This window comes from Suricata suricatta, chromosome 3 (assembly GCF_006229205.1).
Source record: "Suricata suricatta isolate VVHF042 chromosome 3, meerkat_22Aug2017_6uvM2_HiC, whole genome shotgun sequence".
NCBI classification, from domain to species: domain Eukaryota; kingdom Metazoa; phylum Chordata; class Mammalia; order Carnivora; family Herpestidae; genus Suricata; species Suricata suricatta.
In genome coordinates, this window is record NC_043702.1 from 122,867,184 (window position 1) to 122,886,751 (window position 19,568).

Genomic DNA, 19,568 nt, shown 5'->3' on the forward strand with positions numbered 1-19,568 from the left:
TCATTAGTTCCATAGCTTTCCAAGATACCTTCCAATGACTAGTCTTGTTTATCAAGGAAATTGGTATGTAGAGGTGAATATCCTGAATAATGATCACAATTATTTCAGACATAGAAAGAAATCATCCTCTTTATAAATGAATTTTCTGCTTGCTCCACATGATCTTGTGAGTGCAGTGTATCTCCAGCAAGTCTGATCAATTTTAGATACCCTGAAAGGATCATCCTCTGCACCAGCTTAGCTGAGAACCTGCCCTTCGGCTACTGAGTAATACTAAGGCCCTCTCAGAAGACTTTGTGTAATCTCATCCAGCCTTCTCCCTTCCCACTTCAATGTACTGTTGTCAACTATCTTATCCTAGATTTCTCTATTGACTACGTGTCTATTTGTGATTGTATCAAATGTATGCACTTTATTATCAATGGCTTCAAATGTCTTCTGGAAATAGGCAACTGTGGAAGAGCCTGCTGATCACCTCCCAATATCCATTTTCTTTTCCTTTTTTACGATCTTCAAACCTTTTTTTTTTCTTTACATTATCAGGCCATAAATTCATAGGGAATGGGTTCCAGCTGCTCAGGCTCTTTTCCACTGGTTCTGAGAAAGTGTGCTTCTTGGGGTGGGGCAGGCTGGCTCTTCAGTTGAACCTAAGTATCCTTCTCTTTGGCTTTATTCTTCTTCTGATCATTTTCTTACACATGCTTCAGGAAGCTATCTTGGCTCTTTAAGTATTTAATATGTTCAATACATACATTACTTCTCTTGGCAGGAATCTTGCCCTTAACTTGTTTGCTTACAACAATGCCAAAAGCATGCTGGGTAACATTGCAGACTTTTCCAGTTTTTCGATGGTATCACTTGTGGGGTATTCCTTTTCAAAAGGTTTCCATTCCCTTGATGTATACAACATCACCTTTCTTGCAGATTTCCAAAGGAACAACTCCATGTTTTCTAAAAGGCCTAGAGAACATATAAAGGGTACCTCTCTTCTTTCCCTTCAAATTAATGGAAGATGTTGGTTCCAGCCAAAGGCCTCCCAATATCCATTTTCCCCTTCTTCCTTTATCATAGAATCTCCAAGTCTTGGCTGAGCACATAGCCAGCCACTGCTCTGCCATTATCCCTACATGATCCCAGGTAGGGATAATATTTTATAGCTTCTCTTACCCATGTGTGACCACGTGACTAAATTCTGGTCAATGGGATGTGAGTGCTGATAATATATACACTCTGGATTGTACTCTTAAGAGGAAGCTGCTTACCCTCCATTTCCACCCATCTCCTCATTTTCTTTCTAGTTGGTTGAATTAAATATATAGCAGTTATGAGTCAGCTTCTACCATGCAGACAAGAGCACTATTCCAGGGAGTAGAACAACAACAGAACAGAAGGATCTTGGATCCCTGGACAACCTCTTGAAGCAGAATCATCCCAGTCTTTGGGAAAATTTAATGGAGAGGAAAAGAAAGTCCTTTATCTTGTTTAAGCCACTGTGAATGTGATTTCTGTTAAATTGGCTAAACAAATATCCCAATTAATACAGCATCTATAGATAATGAGTGAATGGAAATGAATGATTATGTAATCAATTCCTTTAGCTCCTTAGAAATGTCCCCATGATTCCCAACAATAATCTATTTGCATTATTCTCTCCAGTGAATTAACGAAAGATAAATATACTTTACCTAATGTCCTGGCTAAACAAGTCATCATGTATGAATTTATTCCCATAGTCATTAGTGATACTGCCTGTACATACAATATAAACTAAAAAACAAAATACATAAATAGTTAGAGTCAAAAAAAATAAGTTCTCCAAAGGGAATCATTGTTCAATTAACCACCAACAAAATTCTATCTTAATCCATATTTTTAAATCCTGCTTTGGATAGATAATTAAGGCAGAGGGTTGTTTTGAGGACACTGCTTGCAGAAATTAGTTTTCAATGTGAGTGAGAAAAGATTTTGTAATTTCTGGGAGGGATAAGAATACTGATCAAAGAGTCTAGACTGTTGCCACTTTCAGCAGCAGCCATGCAAAGCCAGGAAAATGGTAGGCATCGCAGACATGGCTATGGAGCCTGCAGGTTTGGGGAGACACCCCAGCAATAGCAGGCAGTGGTGACCATGGTGGGGATGGGAAAGTGTGTCTGCCACCAGCATTTACTATGGCTGCTCAGGCGGCTCAGACCCTTCAGGAACTGTAGTGGGGGTATGGAGAGACACCTCACAGAAGCTGAAACACAAACATTAAAGAAGATGCTTTGAGTGAAAAGGAAAGACCAAAAGTGACAAAGACAAGAAAGGATCAGAGAAAATATCCAGAAACAATGACAAAACAAGTAGTAAAATGGCACTAAATACATATCTATCAATAATTACTCTGAATGTAAATGGAGTAAATGCTCCATTCAAAAGACACAGTGGGTGGGGTGTCCGGGTGACTCAGTCAATTAAGCATCAGACTCTTGGTTTTGGCTCGGGTTGTGATCTCACAGTCATGGGTTTGAACCCCACATCAGACTCTGTCAGCTGGGCATGGAGCCTGCTCGGAATTCTCTCTCTCCCTCTGTCACTGCCCCTCCCCTATGCATGCTCTCTCTCTTTCAAAATAAATAAACATCAAAAAAAAAAAAAAAAGCCACACACAGTGTGTCAGAATGAATAAAAAGAAACAAAATCCATCTGTATACTGCCTATAAAAGACAATTTTAGACCTAAAGAACACCTGCAAATTGAAAGTGAGAGGTTGGAGAAACATTTATCATGCAAATAGATGTCAAAAGAAAGCCAGAGTAACAATACTTATATTGGAAAAACTAAACTTTAAAATGAAGACTGTAACAAGAGATGAGAAGGGCACTGTATCATCATAAAGGGGACAATCCAACAAGAAGACAATTGTACATATTTCTGTACCCAACATGAAAGCACTCAAGTATGTAAAACAATAATAAACATAAAGGAACTAATTGATAATAATGCAATAATAGTAGGGGACATTGACAACCCCAGTACAGATCATCTAGACAGAAAATCAACAAGGAAACAAAGGTTTTGTATGACACACTGGACCAGAGAGACTTAACAGATACATTCAGAACATTCCATCCTAAAACAGAAAAATACATATTATTTTCAAGTGCACATAGGACATTCTCCGGCATAGCTCACATACTAGGTGACAAATCAGGCCTCAACAAGTACAAAAAGATTGAGATCATACCACGCATATTTTCTTACCACAATGCTATGAAACTTGAAGTCAACCACTAGAAAAAACTGGAAAGAACATACATACATAAAGGTTAAACAACATGCAGCTAAGAAATGAATGGGTCATCCAGGTAATCAAAGGATAAATTTTAAAAATAGATTTTCATTTCAAATGAAAATGAAAACACAATGGTCCAAAACCTTTGGGATGGAGCACTGTTACTTAACATAGATAGTACTGGAAGTCGTATCCAGACCAATCAAACACAAAGAAATAAAAGGCATCCAAATTGGCAAGGGAGAAGTCAAAATTTCACTATTTGCAGATTACATAATACTCTGTATAGAAAACCCAAAAGACTACACCAAAAATATTGCTCGAACATGAATTCAGTAAAGATGCAGGATAAAAAAATCAATGTACAGAAATCTGTTGCATTTATATTCACCAATAATGAAGAAGCAGAAAGACAAATTAAGGAATAGATCTCATTTACAATTGTACTAAAAACCATAAGATACTCATGAATAAACCTAGCCAAAGAGGTAAAAGACCTGTACCCTGAAAACTATAAAACACTGATGTAAGAAATTGAAAATGACACAAAGAACTGGATAGAAAATCCATGTTTGTAGATCATAAGAACCCGTACTGCTAAAACATCTATACTACCCAAAGGCATCCACACATTTAATGCTGTCCCTAGCAAAATACCACCAGCATTTTTCACAGGGCTCGAGCAAGTCATTGTTAAATTTGTATGGAACCACAAAAGGCCCCTCATAGCCAAAGCAGCACTGAAAAAGAAAAGCAAAGCTGCAGGCATCACAATTCGGATTTCAAGTTATATTACAAAGCTGTAGTGATCAAACACTGTGGTACTGGCAGAAAAATAGATACATAGATCAATGGAATAGAATAGAAAACCCAGAAGTGAACCCACAACTGTATGATTAATTAATCTTCGACAAAGCAAGAAAGAATATTCAATGGGAAAAGACAGTCTCTTCAACAAATGATGTTGGGAAAACTGGACAGCAACATGCAAAAGAATGAAACGGGACCACTTTCTTACCATACACAAACATAAATTCAAAATGAGTTAAATATGTAAATGTGAGAAATGAAAATGTAAAACCCTAGAGGAGAACTCAGGCAGTAAAGCCTTTGACATCAGGCTTAGGAACTTCTTTCTAGCTGTGTTTCCTAACACAAGGGAAACAAAAGCAAAAATAAATTATTGGGACTTCATCAAAATAAAACACTTCTGCACAGTAAAGGGGAAAAAAATCAGGCAAACTATAGAATGAGAGAAGGTATTTGCAAATGATATATCTCATAAAGGGTTAGTATCCAAAATATATAAGAAGTTCTAAAACGCAACACCTAAGAAACAAATAATTCAATTAACAAATGGGCAGAAGATAGGAATAGACATTTTTCCGAAGAAGACCTACTGATGGCTATGAGACACATGAAAAGATGCTCAACATCACTCATCATCAGGGAAATACAAATCAAAACTACACTGAGATACCACCTCACACCTGTCGGAATGGCTAAAATCAATAACACAACACAAGACACAACAGGTGTTGGCGAGGCTGTGGAGAAAAGGGAACTTCTTGCACTTTTGGTGGGAATGCAAACAGGTGCAGTCACTATGGAAAATAATACAGAGGTTCCTCAACAAGCTAAAAATAGAACTACCGTATGATCCAACAATTGTACTACTAGATATTTTCTCCAAAAATACAAAGATACTAATTCAAAGTACATATGTATCCTGATATTTTTAGCAGCATTGTGTACGTTAGCCAAACTGTGGAAACTGCCCAAATGTCCATTGACTGATGAATGGATGAAGAAGATGTGGTATATATATATACAATGGAATATCATTCATCCATTAAAAAAAAAAGAAATCTTGCTATTTGCAAGAATGTGGATGGAGCTACAGAGTATTATCCTAAGTAAAATAAGCCAGTCAGAGAAAGACAAATACCATATGAGTACACTCATGTGTGGAATTTAAGAAACAAAACAAATGAGCGTAGGAAAAAAAAGAGACAGAAAAAACCAGGAAACAAACTCTTAACTATATATAGAGAGAACTGATGTTACCAGAAATGCGGTGGGGGGAGGGAGAAGGGGTGAAATAGATGATGGGGGTTAAGGAGGGCACTTGTGATGAGCCCTGGGAATTGTATGCAAGTGCTGAATCCCTAAACTGTACACCTGAAACTAGTATTACACAGTATGTTAACTAACTGGAATTTAAATTTTAAAAAATTTTTAAATGCTTAACTTTATTATTGGGTACTTTAACAAGTGCTACAAAATAAACAAAATGAATAAATATAAATAATTGAGATTATTTTTCCTACCATTTGTGGCGATTCTGTTTTGTGATTAGCCAGTTTATGAATGCCAGGCACCAAGAGTAAACTAAAAACTCCTTTAATTCCAGACCATGCTATAACAAGTCCCCATCTCCAGTTATAGTCATAACTTATCTGCCTTAGAAGAGGGCTCACTAACACAGTAGTAAGCAACCTACGGAGAGAAAAACATTTTTTTCATCGCACCTTATGTATTAATGTTATTCTTGATGGACACTACTAAAAACTAAATTTCATAGAAATTTTTTTTCAGGAAAGAGAAAATAATTCAGTTTATTGATAAGTTGTTCAACTCTTCGGGGATGAACCAAATCTACTGTCTAAATCTTGCATATAATACTCAAATCTCAAAAAAACAGTGCTAGAGGGTGCCTGGGTGGCTCAATTGGTTGAGTGTCTGACCTCAGCACAGATCATGATCTCACGGTTCGTGGGTTTGAGCCCCATGTCAGGCTCTGTGCTGACAGATAGCTCAGAGCCTGGAGCCTGTCTTCAGATTCTGTGTCTCCCTCTCTCTCTCTGACCTTCCCCTGCTCACACTGTCTCTCTCTCTCAAAAATAAATAAAACATAAAAAATTTTTAAAAATGGTGCTAGAAGTTTTATATAAATATAAGGAATTATCATTAATACTTTGGGCACTTATTTGGATTTAGGTAGTATATTTCTGAGAGAAATTTCTTCAAATAACATGGACAAGCTCATCTAATCCCTGGAAGACCATGACTAGATCAGAAATGAGGCTAAGAAGACACGCAGATGATGGCCAGAAAGTAGAATTATTGTAAACACATTAATAAACTTAGCCTAATCAAATTTTTCTTGAGCTTCCATGAGAATTATAAATTAAACATCACATAAATAATTTCAATGTGTGCCTATTTCTCTACAGATCGTTTTTCTTTTCTTTTCTTTTCTTTTTGAGAATAGTTAACTCACAATAGTGGAGCCACTATTAACATAGTGATTCAACAACCCTATTCTTATGCTATGCTCACCACAAGTGGCTACAGATCATTTTTCTATAAGACTATGTCCCAAAAATTTAGAATCTATCTTTAGGGGATCTGCATCAAAAGAATATCAGTACTAAGCCTCAAATGAGATTTCAGTAGAAATAAAACTGACATGTTCTTAGACTCAAAAAATATATTGTGTATCAGTTACTCAGATGGGAATTTCACAAGACAGTTTAGAGCATTCCTATCACTGAGAAGCAGAAAATCTGCAATTACTATCTATAATGTATATAATGAAGTTGGGCAAACTCCTCTGCCTTGCATTTAAACCTTTTGCACAGCAATTCTCACCAAACTTTTCAGCCTTACTAAATGATCTTTCTCTGAAACACCATCAAGTCCAGCCAAAATGTAACCACTCACACCATTGCCTGATAACCAAAACCAGAAAGGTAGTGTCGCAAAGGCTCTGGAGTTAATCTACCAGGGCTCAAATTTAGGCTTCTTTTACTAACTGTGTAAACTTAAACGAGTTCTTTAACCTCTCTAAGCCTCAATTTTATCAACTGTAAAGTGAAGATAATAATAATAATTGTACTTGCCTTAGAAGATTATTGTGAAGATTCAGTTACATGGGGCAACATTCCTAGGGCTTAGCATGATGTTTTGAATGTTGTCAGCACTCAATACATGTTAGCAATAATTATGTTCAGGTCTTAGTTTGGCACATCCTCTAAAATGTTTTTCTCAAGTCCCTTCTGGAAAGCTCACCCATACTTTGTGGGTCCCTTAGGTTGACTCCTTCCTTTAAAGCCTCTCCTCTAGGGAGGTGGAATCTCTGGTACTCTCCAGCCATTTGACTTTGAGCAAGGTACTTGGCCTTTGTTGGCCAGTTTCTTCATGTATAAAATTCTCATTTGCTAGTGTTGTTACGAAATGAAATGAGATGCCAGATGTGTAGCAGAGTCGAACAATGTACAAAAAACCATTTATCTTTCATCACGTTCTATGACCAATCTCAACTCACACATGAGCCTCCATGGTAGAAAGAGACATAAATTGCATACACATCCTTCTGTGTGAGAGTGACTGAGAGGCGTGCAGTGACCTCAGGGTCAGCAAAAGTAAGGTCCCATGAGAACATCTTATAAAGTAAGCTCGTTGGCCAGTCCTATCCTAAGTGGAAAAGACAGCGTTTTCAGAGACACTGTCATGAATTCTTACTGAAGACACAACTGGCATGAATGGCCAATGGCATTTGAGAGAAAACGTGCTCATGTGAATCAAGTTTAAACCCCAATTCTGCCCTTCAAATTGGGTAACTCTAAGCAAGTTTTTAACCTCCCTGGACTTCATCTGTGAAATGACTCAGTAAAACCTACTTCATAGGGTTGTATTAGTATTAATGGCATAATGTACATGGTAAAGGCTTAATAAATGGCTTTATCATAGCTATAGATGATAATAAATGAGGATGAAAGTCAACAAATATGTTAGGAGTCATTAATCAGGTCCAGTGTCGCTCAGCCATTAACAAACATGTAGAAACATTTTCCTGGATCTCACCTCCAGAGATGTAATTCAGTACATTGGGATGGTGCATGAATTTGCATTTCTATCAAGTTCATGAGAGGCGCTGATGCCACTGTTCTTGCCCCTTCTCATTTTCCTGATGAAACTCGGAAGAGTAAACAGACTTCCCCTAATCGCATAGCAAGTTATTGGCAGGACTTTGACAACAACACAGGTTTTCTGGCTCCACATCCGGAGAGCTCTTGTTGCCCTCACCCACCACCTTCCAATTCTAATTCTGGGCTTAAGAACCTAAGTCCAATAAGCAAACTTTAAAATATAATTCCTACCTTCCAAAATTCACTGCTGCAAATAAGATGAACATGAAAACTATAGTGTGAAATCCCAAATAGCTGTTTTTTCCACATCCAATTACAATGCCAAAGAAAGTGTATATTAAATGTTGGTATATAGTTGAAAACATTATTAAGAACCTAGGATGAATGGAAAATCAACCACATTTTAAGCAATGTGTTTATTTAGATAGTTGCCTTTTCACATAAAAGCATGTATCACATGTTTATCATTCTTGTCTTAGCAGAGGTCCTTGCCTCCATCACTGTTATGGTCAATATTTAAGAGTATATTGTTGGAATTAAAATATACCCAGCTCCATATACTCCAATCCCCTCATCACACCAATGTCCACAGGCTGCTTCTCATAGGAGAATTGTAAGAGCAAGGCAGAAAACTAAGGATCTCCACCCCGTCCTTCAGTTGGTGATGTGGCACTTTTGCTGAGATTAGCTGGCATCATATCAGACTGTTGGGGCTGCCCACAGCTAGTCCCAGATCCACCTGGTTAACCTTGACTTTTTGATAGCTGACTGGATCATCTCAGAGTCCTCTGAAGGATTTCTCCCTTCATGATTTTCCTGAAAGTCTCTTACCTTGAAAGTCTCTCCTGTCTGCTTCTCATCTACTGAATTCCTAAAAATCTTGTAAGGTTAACTCTGATCCCATGTTCTTCATCCTAAGCACTCTCGTTGGAAGTGATCCTCCTCTGAATTCCTACAGTGCCAATCAATCCTCTATACCACCGTCGTTCGGAAGCAGACAAGTGACTTAGAATCACCCATACTGCTTTCCAAACAGCTACACACATAGCCCCTCCCCCAAGGATTCTTACTGAGCGGAGCAGAACACAGTGTTGAGGCACAGGGCTATTAAGGCACATGCAGTAACATATCTGCACCCAAGCCAGGTCTGACTTCTACAGGCAGATCTCAAGTCCCACTTGCTCTCGGGCCTTCCTCCATTAGGGCTTTCCCTTTCAGCTAACAAGGCAAGTGTGTCTATCCCACAAACCAGTCTTCCTAGAGGTGGGTCTCAAGATCTGCACTTGGAAAGAAGCCTTTAGGAAGCCTCATTTTGGCTGCAGATGGAAACCATGTCCTCTGACACTGCATTTCCCCGATTAAGCAAATGGTCTGACTCTCTATCTGAATCCCGGCTCTTGATTCATTAGATTCAGAGCTCAGAGATAAAAAGGGTAGGTGGGGGACCTCTTACCCCAAAGCTTAGTTTTCTGAAATTCAGAAATGATGCAATAACTGAGGAGAATATTTTTTCAAGTGTTACCATAAGACCTGAAAAATGCCTTCTATATTAGGGTCCCAATAAATATGTAAAATTATTCACACATATTAGCATCTTATAGAAACATGCACACCACTTAACAATGAGTGCCTCCTGAGAAGAGACTTACTTACAAAGCTTCAAACCTAAGATACAGTGTTCAGGCCACAGTAAACACTAAGAAAAGACTGGTTTAATACGTGCAAGAATAAACAATTAAATGAGTAATAACGAGTGATTTATAATGATAGCATGACAGACAGACATGACTGAGTTCAGGAAAATCTCCACATTCAGACAGGAAGGAGTCAACCTACGGGACCCACTAATTCATTTATCTGAGAAGACAGCAAATGGTTTTTCCCTCGGTCCAGAGCTGTTCATATGACACCTTGCATTACCAAATGTAGAAGGCAAGGAAGAGTTTTGCAAGTGTTGCCTCTTTTCACTACTTTTCTTTCCCAGCGCTCCCCATATTAAGATGTTGTCTTTCATGACTTTATGGAAGAAACAAAGGAATGAAGTATTTTTTTTAAACTTCCCACAATTCAAAATAAATTATCAAAAAGTTATACATAAAAAGAACACAGCTTCTGAGCCATGGATACGTTACTCATAAAAAGAATACCAATCGATGACATTTGTTGGTACCTTAAGTTCCTTCAAATGTAACTGGTAACAATAAAGCTCAAAATTAAATGGTAGACAAAAGTTATGAAATTAGTCCAAGAAGGAAGAACCACTTAAGCACTAAACCTCTATGATATCTATACCCAGTATACAATAGGAGACTTACTTAGTAATTGTTAACTCCATCTTCGGTTTAAAGCTTAAGGAATCTAAATTCAGTCCTACAGTGACTAGCGCAACCATTCCTGACATTGCCAAAAATTCCACTGAGGAGAAAAAAATGAATAAAATTAGTTGCATTCAAATCTGCACAGCGAGGTACTTTATCTTAAGAAGAATTGGTGAGAAACTGAAGAGTTGTGTTTCTTGGAAAGTTGCTTCAAGGGATTGGCCTAATCCTGTAGATCAGGGGCGGGCAAACTTTTTTGTAAAGGATCATACAGTAAATATTTAGTCTCTGTAGGCCACACGGTCCCTGTTGCAACTACTCAATTCGGCTGTTGTAGTGCAGAAGCTGCCATCCATAATATGTAAGCAAGTGCATGCCTGATAAATAATAGACACAGAAATCTGAAGCACTTTGGAGCAAGGCAGACCTGATTGCTCTGAGAATGTGACCTCCTTGGTCTCTGTTAGCACCCTTGCATCTGTAAAATGGGTTTAAAAGAATAATGTCTCAGAGTTGTTGTAAGAATTAAATAACATGCAAAGTGCTTGGCACCCTTGTAAATAAAAAAAAACCCCAATGAATATATGATAGTCATTATTATTATGCCATTGTTTTTATACATCCACTTTACTGCTTAGTAAATTAATACTGTTTATTTGAAGAGGATTTTATTATTCCTTAGGTTTATCTAATCACTTCAGTCCACTTTAGATTTTTAAAAAATTTTTAACATTTATTTATTTTTGAGAGAAAGAGAGAGAGAATGAGCAGGGGTGGGGGAGACGGGGGGGCGGGGGGGGAGACACGGAATCTGAAGCAGGCTCCAGGCTCTGAGCCATCGGCATAGAGCCTGAAGCGGGGCTCGAATGCACAAACCATAAGATCACGACCTGAGCAGAAGTTGGATGCTCAATGGACTGAGCCACACAGGCACCCCTAGATTTCTTTTTACCTTCTTATCTAATATGAATAACAAATGACAGTAAAACCGGTAGTGCTCAGAAGTGTGAGGAAAGGGAAACTGTCTCTCAAAATCTTAATTCCCCTTCCCTATAATTACTATTACTGGATTTTGTTTTATTTTATTTTTAAATGTTTATTTATTTATTTTGAGAGTGAGAGAGAGAGCATGAGCAGGGGAGGGGCACAGAGAGGGAGAGGGAGAATCCCAAGCAAGCTCTGTGCTGACAGCTCACGAGGGGCTCACGCCCACGAACTGTGAGATCATGATTTAAGCCAAAACCAAGAGTCAAATGCTTCACCAACTGAGCCATTCAGGTGCTCCAGTATTACTGGATTTTAAAGCTCATCTTTCTCAGTAATAGACAGTCCTTAGAGACAACATCTGCTGTGAGGAAACCAGTAAATGACATTATTTAAAATTGATGTCCTCTTATTTCATATAATCCCAATGTTATAGGATTACATAGTATGAAGGCACACATTAATATATGTATGTGTATTTATATGTACTTTTTTCAAAGGCTGAGGACATATACCAAAATGTATCCATGGTCTAATTTATAACATAGGTTTATTAGTGATATTTTTTCTTCTTTGACTTTTCAGAATTTTTCCAAAATTCTGCAATAAACATACTTTTATAATTAGATGAAATTTTTATAAAAATATAAATGCTATTATGTTCAATAGTATTTTAAATATTCTGAAGGGGGAAAGTCATAGACCATGTAATAAAGAAAGTAATTTTAATCAGCATGAACCCTATATTTATAGTTTTTCTGACTCAATGGAAAAAAACCATCACAGAGAATTGATGCTGTGAACACGTGGCTCTCTCAATCTCTCTCTCCCTCTCTCTGGTTTAGAAAAAGTGAACCTCCCCCTAAAAGGAGAACCAAAAGGATTTTTTTCCTCCTAAATGTACCAGGATTCAAGGCTGGATTTTTAAAAATTTTTTTAAATGTTTATTTATTTTTGAGAGAGACAGTGAGAACTAGGGAGAAGCAGAGACAGAGGGGGAAGGGAACAGGGAATCTGAAACAGGCTCCAGGCTCTGGGCTGTCAGCACACAGCCTGAAGTGGGGCTCAAACTCACAAACCATGAGATCATGACCTGAGCCAAAGTCAGACGCTTAACCAACTGAGCCCACCCAGATACCCCAAGACTGGATGTCTTCTAACTAAAATATATCCGGGTAATGACAGAGACCTCTGACATCTGTAATCTAGACCAATGAAAATAGCGAAGATATACTGGAGAGCGTCAGCACCGGCAAGAAGGAGATGCATTGTTTGTAGAGAGTTTAAAACAAGGAGACGAACTAAATGTTGTCTGCTCTTTATTATCTTCATTCCCCAGAAATTCTGAATAACATCACTTGATATAATATTCCTCAGGCTTAGAATAAGCCCCTCTCTTGGTACACCTCTGGCTTACACTTTTATAAAACCTACCATGTTTTGAGAATTATACACTGACTCTTAAAGTGTCTTTTGTGTCCTAAATTAAAACTTTCTTCCATGGGCTAATAGAAGAATATTTCCAACTGTTCTTACTACCTGTCAACCAACAATGTTCCAGAAGCATTGTGTCTTTTGTGAAGCAATGTCTGAGCCACTTGTTTTGTTTTGTTTCTTGGAAAAGAATGGATGTTTCATACACGTTATTTCTCAAGGCCCAGGTTTTATGATCCGAACACGATAGAGACAAAAATGGAAATTACTGTATGTGCTCAAAGAGGGTAACACACTAACCTCAATCAGATGTTCCATGGACTTAAGCCAGTTAACTGAGTGCTTATTAGTGAAGGGGGAAAATAACAAAATTAGATAACATGACAGAAATGTAACATTGGAGAATGTGTGAATTAGAATTTTATCTGTGTTTAGCAATGGAATTTCTGGCAATGGAACTTCTTGTGATAACATGTGTATCACTCATTTTTGCTGTCAGGAAATTATTAAATATACAAGTAAAGGACTGCCCAAGAGGTTTCTAATCCCTGAAGCAGAGGAAAGTGCAATGGAGGAGGGAGAGGTATTGGTCTCCTGCAGCTGCTATAGCAAGAGTACCACAAACTCTCTCAGACGGCATGAATTTATTGCCTCACCATTCTGGAGGCTAGAGGTCCAACATCAAGGTTCCCTCAGCAGTGGTTTCTTCTGAGACTGCACAGGACAATCTAGTCCAGGCCTCCCAAGCAGGGACCAGAAGCCCCTCCCTCCTTCAGAGGGAAGGTGGAAGGGAACCAACATTTGTTGGCTGCCTTAACTTGAGTCCAGTGGTGAGCTGGCAAATGTTTAAAAGCAGCTCTCTGGAGGTTAAACAAGTTTAAAAAGTGCCTGATGAACAGCGTCTGCCAATTTCCATGGTGTAAATACTCGCAACATGACCAATTTCAACATGACGCCACCTGAACAGAGTCGTGAAAGAGATGTGTACCATCAGCTCTTGCAAACGGCTAAGGGCTATCTCCAGCCTAACAGCATGAGCAAGTCACATAACATGCGTTATCTCCTTAGTGTCGGTAGTTCCCCTATAAATTAGGTGTTTCTACATCACTTTTATAGATGAGGAAACTAACTAAAGCTTAGAGAGCTTAAGTAATATCCCAAGGTCAACAAGCTAATAAATTGTGAAGGTGGTGGTTGAATTCTCCTCAAGGCCTAGTACTGGTTTATTCAACCAACAGGTGTTAAATTACTTTCAGACATATAGAAAGCACTGGGCTCGGCTGGGAGAACACAGAAAAGAGGATAAACAAAAAGATGAAAAAGAGACAGCCTCCATGTCAAGGAACTCATGGTCTGGTGGAAGATGGAAATACCAATTTTTAAATTATTTCCTCCAGATATTTAAGGCGTCCATAAAAGTTTCACAGGGAGGAAAAAAAACAAAAACAAAAGGAAACTGGAAATCTGAAGGAAATGACCCTTCAGTGAATACCTTCTGTATTTTTACTGATTCAGGGCAGTCAGCAAGTCCTAGGTGGCAATCTACCTAGAGAGAAAGCAGCATTTTTAGGTACCTGGGGATGACAAGAGTAATAAAGCTCTTGATACCTGAGGTCTTTCATGGGTGGAAGTAGCCCCAGTGTGCAGGGTGAGAGCAGAAGCAGGATTTGACTGTCTCAGTGCAGTTGCTATGTCTCTTGGGGACTGGTTAGCTCAATCAGGCCAGTAAAACACTTGAATTGCCAATCTCACTGGACTAAACTAGCAGATGATTATTGCAGGTCTACCAGTGCTGGGCTCTTTGACTCCTATGATTATTCCACTCTCCTGCTTCTCTTCCAGATACAGGTATGCCTACCTGATTTCCCCCTCTACTCTGCTGCCTCCTAGCCTCTGGTGAGGGCGGCATCCTACAGTCCCCTCAGTTTGGAGCCCATGGAATGAAAGACAGCTACAAAGACCTTAGGAGCATCTCTCCCGCTCTCTTATTTTAGAGGTGGGCTGCTAAGGGTCAGAGCAGGAATCAGCTCAGTGCTCATTCCCCTTCCAGGGGACTGCCAGAGACTAAATGTAAGGTTAAAGGGTAAGTTTAAAAAAGAACGAGAGAGGGGTACCTGGGTGGCTCAGGAGGTTAAGTATCTGACTCTTGATTTTGGCTCAGGACATGATCTTGTGGTTGGTGGATTAGATTCTTTCTCTCTTCCCTTCTCTCTGCACCTCCCTCACTCTCTCTCTCTCTCTCTCAAAATAAAATTTTTTTAATCATTAAGAGAAAAAAGAGCAAGAGAGTAATTACATAAAGAAAGACTGCAAAGGGAAGGGACGGGGGTTGAAATTAAGGAGATGCTAAGAGAGACGAGGAAACCGCTAGAAGTAGCAGAAGGATAACATGACAAGACACACAGAGGGGCTGCAACAGGGGCAAGCAGTTGGGAAGAGCAACTGATTCAAGACCAATGAAAAACAAAAGTACATAAAATTCACTTTGAGGACAGCATTTCTTTGTATTCGTTTCTTTCTCACCAATGTAGAAGGTCAGGTACACCATTGAAATGCAAAGAACGACACTAGTTATTGTATCGTTAAAGAGGTCAGTCAATACAAGCTGAATGATTCTCGCACACAAATATCCACATATTATGCTTCCAAATATGTCCCAGCAGAGGCCCATGATTACATGTAACTCTACAAAAAGAAAATAAGTAAGAACAGAAAGCGAATATTAACTTTCATTTCTTTCATTGATGGCATTTGGGTCTGTGCACTTTGATTTGCTTTTGAGATTTTGAATGGGGACCTTGTCCTTCAGCAAGGGGCAGTTTCATGAAAGCCTGGCAAAACAGACAGTCTGGAGTTACATTTCCCTAATGGTTTGTAGTTTGAGGTTTGCTTACCCAGGGATAGCAGACTCAAATGTCCTCAGAAGGCAGGCAAGTGAAGAGCCTGTGACCAACTGGAGAGTGAATGTCTGACCAAATGACATCCAAATTCATTTTTTTTACAAACTATGTTAGGGTCAAGCAAATAACATCCAGGGGCCCCACCAGCCTGAAGTCCATTTGTGACCCCCAGCCCAAGGTCATTTGGGAAATGGAAAAGAGACATTTTCCATAGTCACCAAAACTGAGGGCAACAGTGAGAGTTAGTGAGCAGGTGTCTGTCAGTGTCAAGGTCAGACCTAAATAACAAAGGTTGTCCCACCCCAAATGTCTATAGCTCCCCACTGAGAAGCACTGCAAACCCCTCTTTATCAGCAATATTTCTTTCTCCTTTTAGCACCTCTCTCCTCTTAAAAGTATCACATAATAGTTCAGGAAGGTACCTTTCCCCCTTTCATGCTAGGATTTCCCCCCTTTCTTTTGAACTAGCACCACATCTAAAAAACTAGCAAAGGAACATGTTCCATATCCCGTGACCTTGAACCACATGAATCTGGTATTACTTCTAGGACTGACCGTGCCTTCACCATCAGGCTCAAATCCAGGATGAAGACAATTCTTTTTTTTTTTTAAGTAGGCCCCGCACCCATCATGGGGCTTGAACTCATGACCCTGAGATCAACCGTCAGATACTCTGCCCACTATGCCACCCAGATGCCACTAATCAATTCTTAATATCCGCTCATTGAGGTCCAGATTGATCCAGGAAAGAAGTTACTTTGAGCCAGGTGATTTGTGTGTGGTGGGGAGAGAAAGTAAATCATTTCTTTACCATTCTTTCCTCTTTACTGTCCAAGAAAACATATATATGGTAATTATTTTCTTGTTATCTGACATGCTATTTTAATTGGGTCAAAAGTAAAATATAGAAAATGCAGTAAAGACATCTTAAATGTATTTTAATTTCAGTGTGAACTGAAATGCATCATAGAAGAATGATTTTAGAAAACACGCAGAGGAGGGGCGCCTGGGGGACTCAGTCGGTTAAGCGTCCAACACTTGATTTCAGCTCACGTCACAATCTCACTGTCCAGGAGATCAAGCCCCTTGTTGGGCTCTGTGCTGACAATGTGGAACCTGCTTGGGATTCTCTCTCTCTCCCTCCCTCTCTCTGCCCCTCTCTATCATGCATGCTTACTCTCTCTTTCTCCAAATAAATAAATAAACATTTTTTAATAATGCACTCACATCTTAGAAAATAAATGCTCCTACCTCTAAACGTGGAAATGTGGAGTGAGGTGCTCCGAAAAAATCCAAAAAATATGGATGTGAAGCCACAAATTATCATTGATTCTCCTCTTATCATGTCAGTGTACATTTTGGAAATGCCTGGAAAAGGAAATATAATTTGGTACATTAAAATATGCTCTTGCACAGGAAACACAAAAATAGAAGAGAAGGGATATGCCAGACAAAAAGAAAACAGCCATATTGGGATGTGTCTGTAAGACAACCACAGTCATCGTTTTTTAATTTCTCCACGTGCTTCTTTTATGTCTCCAATGACAGGGGAACATGACAATAGCATTCTCTGAAGTGTCCATGGCCTCAAACCATGCTTGAGTTTTAGAATGAAATAAAATGCTTCTCAGCGTGACACATTATTTAGCTTGAATAAACATAAATCATTCGACTCCATAAAACTCACATTTTAGAAATAAGTACAAAGGATGACCCAGTGATTCTACTTCTAGACATAGGCTCAAGAGAATTGAAAACCTATGTCCACACAATTTGTACATGAATGTTCATAGCAGCATTATTTGTAATAGTCAATTGAATTCTCCAGCCACAGAAAAGAATGAAGTCCTGACTGATACACATTACAGCATGGATCAACCTTGAAAACATTATAGAAAGTGAGAGAAGACAAACACAAGAAACATATGTTGTATGGTTTGACTTGTATGAAATGCTAAGAATAGGCAAATTTTTAGACAGAAAATAGATTAATGGTTCCCAGAGGCCTGGAACAGGGGAATTAGATGTGACTGCTAATGGCCAGGAGATTTCTTTGATAGTAATACAAATGCTCTAGAGGCGCCTGGGTGGCTCAGTCAGTGAGGTATCTGACTCTTCATTTCAGTTCAGGTTATGATCTCATGATCATGAAATCATGCCCAGTGTGGAGTCTGCTTAAGATATTCTCTCTCCCTCTTTCTCCCTCTGCCCCTCTCCCCTGCTCGTGTGCTCTGTCTCTCTCTCTCAAAAAAAAAAAAAAAAAAGCTCTAAAACTAGATGGTGATGATGGTTGTTTAACTTTGTAAATATATGATAGACCACTGAATTATACACTTTAGGATGATATGTATGATATGTGGATTATATTTCAAAAACGTTTTTAAAATTCAAAAAGTCAGCATAAAATCTTACTGGCACTTGGCATTCACAAGCAGTTAAGGTTAGGGAAAATGTAATCAAACTAATTGCTTGGTGATATACAACTTATGAGTAGTAGGGTGATAGTGACTAGTACTTGCTCAACCAGTATCCATCCTCCGCTCCCGGTGACAAAACTGGTTTTATCCAAGGTGGCACTGCAGCCAGCTAACTGACTACTTCTCACATTCTGGACTTCCAAGAGTAGCCACTGAGATACAAGGGAAGTTACCAAGTTGGACTGCGGGGAAATTTCTTGGAGGGAGAAGTGACTTGGTTGAAAGGAGCATCTCTCTGTCCCTTGCCCTTTTTCTTTTCTCCTTGCCTAAAACGTGGATGTGATGGCTGGAACTTTAGCAGCCAACTTGTGACCCTGAGAGCAGAAGCCACACATAATTAATGGAGAAGCAGATAAATAAAACCCGTTGTTTTAAATATTATATTTTAAAGAGATTTAAAAATAAGAAAAAAGTCAAGGGCACCTGGGTGGCTCAGTCAGTTAAGTGGCTGACTTGGCTCAGGTCATGACCTCATGGTTTGTGAGTTCAAGCCCCACTCTGTGCTGACACCTCAGAGCTTGGAGCCTGCTTCGAATTCTCTGTCTCCCTCTCTCTCTCTGCCCCTCCCCAGCTCGTGCTCTGTCTCTCTCTGTCTCTCAAAAAATGAATAAACATTAGAAAAAGATTTTTTCTAATAAATAAAAATAAAAATAAGAAAAAAGTCGTATTTTCCATATGTTTACTAATTACAGGGCTTTCCATTCCTTTATGTAGAACCAAATCTCCATTTGATACCAGTTTCTTTCTGCCTGACTTCCTTTATCATCTTTTTATAGCACGGGTCTGCTGGTGATAAATTCTTTTAGCTTCAGTATGTTTAAGAAGGTATTTTACCTTTGCTTTTCAAATATATTTCCACCGAGAATTCTAAGTTTTTATTTTAGTACTTTTAGGACATGGTTCAGTACTTATATTTTATTATTTTATTATTTCGTTTCTTTTTTAGTACTTTAAAAGAGCATGGTTTAGTACTTTAAAAACATCCTGGCCGACATAGTGTAAGGCTAAACCAAACAGACCCCATGACAGGCTTTAAGTTTCCCCTCTGATCTAGAAGGCCTAGGTTTCAGTTCCCCGAAACTAGAGCAAGAGAGACCACCTTCGCAACACCCAATCAGGGAAGGCCAGCTACCACTCTCCACATTCCTAAGGGGGAGGCCTGCAGATGGGAACTTTAGATAGGACCCTGTGACCTAATGTTAAAGTTAACCCGATAGTCACCGAATAAGACCCCGAACTTGCTCTGT

General features: G+C 38.9%; 1 protein-coding gene and 1 pseudogene across 1 annotated transcript in view; both read right to left on the bottom strand.

The window, feature by feature from the left end:
* The window catches only part of SLC9C2 (solute carrier family 9 member C2 (putative)), a 91,807-nt gene that overhangs the window by 54,353 nt on the left and 17,886 nt on the right, over positions 1-19,568 (bottom strand). Inside the window, exons 6-11 of the mRNA XM_029935068.1 lie at positions 17,096-17,212; positions 15,468-15,629; positions 10,524-10,623; positions 8,440-8,583; positions 5,605-5,773; positions 1,686-1,767 (exon numbers count right to left, since the gene is read on the bottom strand). Coding sequence (XP_029790928.1) covers positions 1,686-1,767; positions 5,605-5,773; positions 8,440-8,583; positions 10,524-10,623; positions 15,468-15,629; positions 17,096-17,212 — 774 coding nt within the window. The remainder of the gene's footprint in view (positions 1-1,685; positions 1,768-5,604; positions 5,774-8,439; positions 8,584-10,523; positions 10,624-15,467; positions 15,630-17,095; positions 17,213-19,568) is intronic.
* On the bottom strand, positions 540-1,118 carry LOC115288666 (annotated as a pseudogene).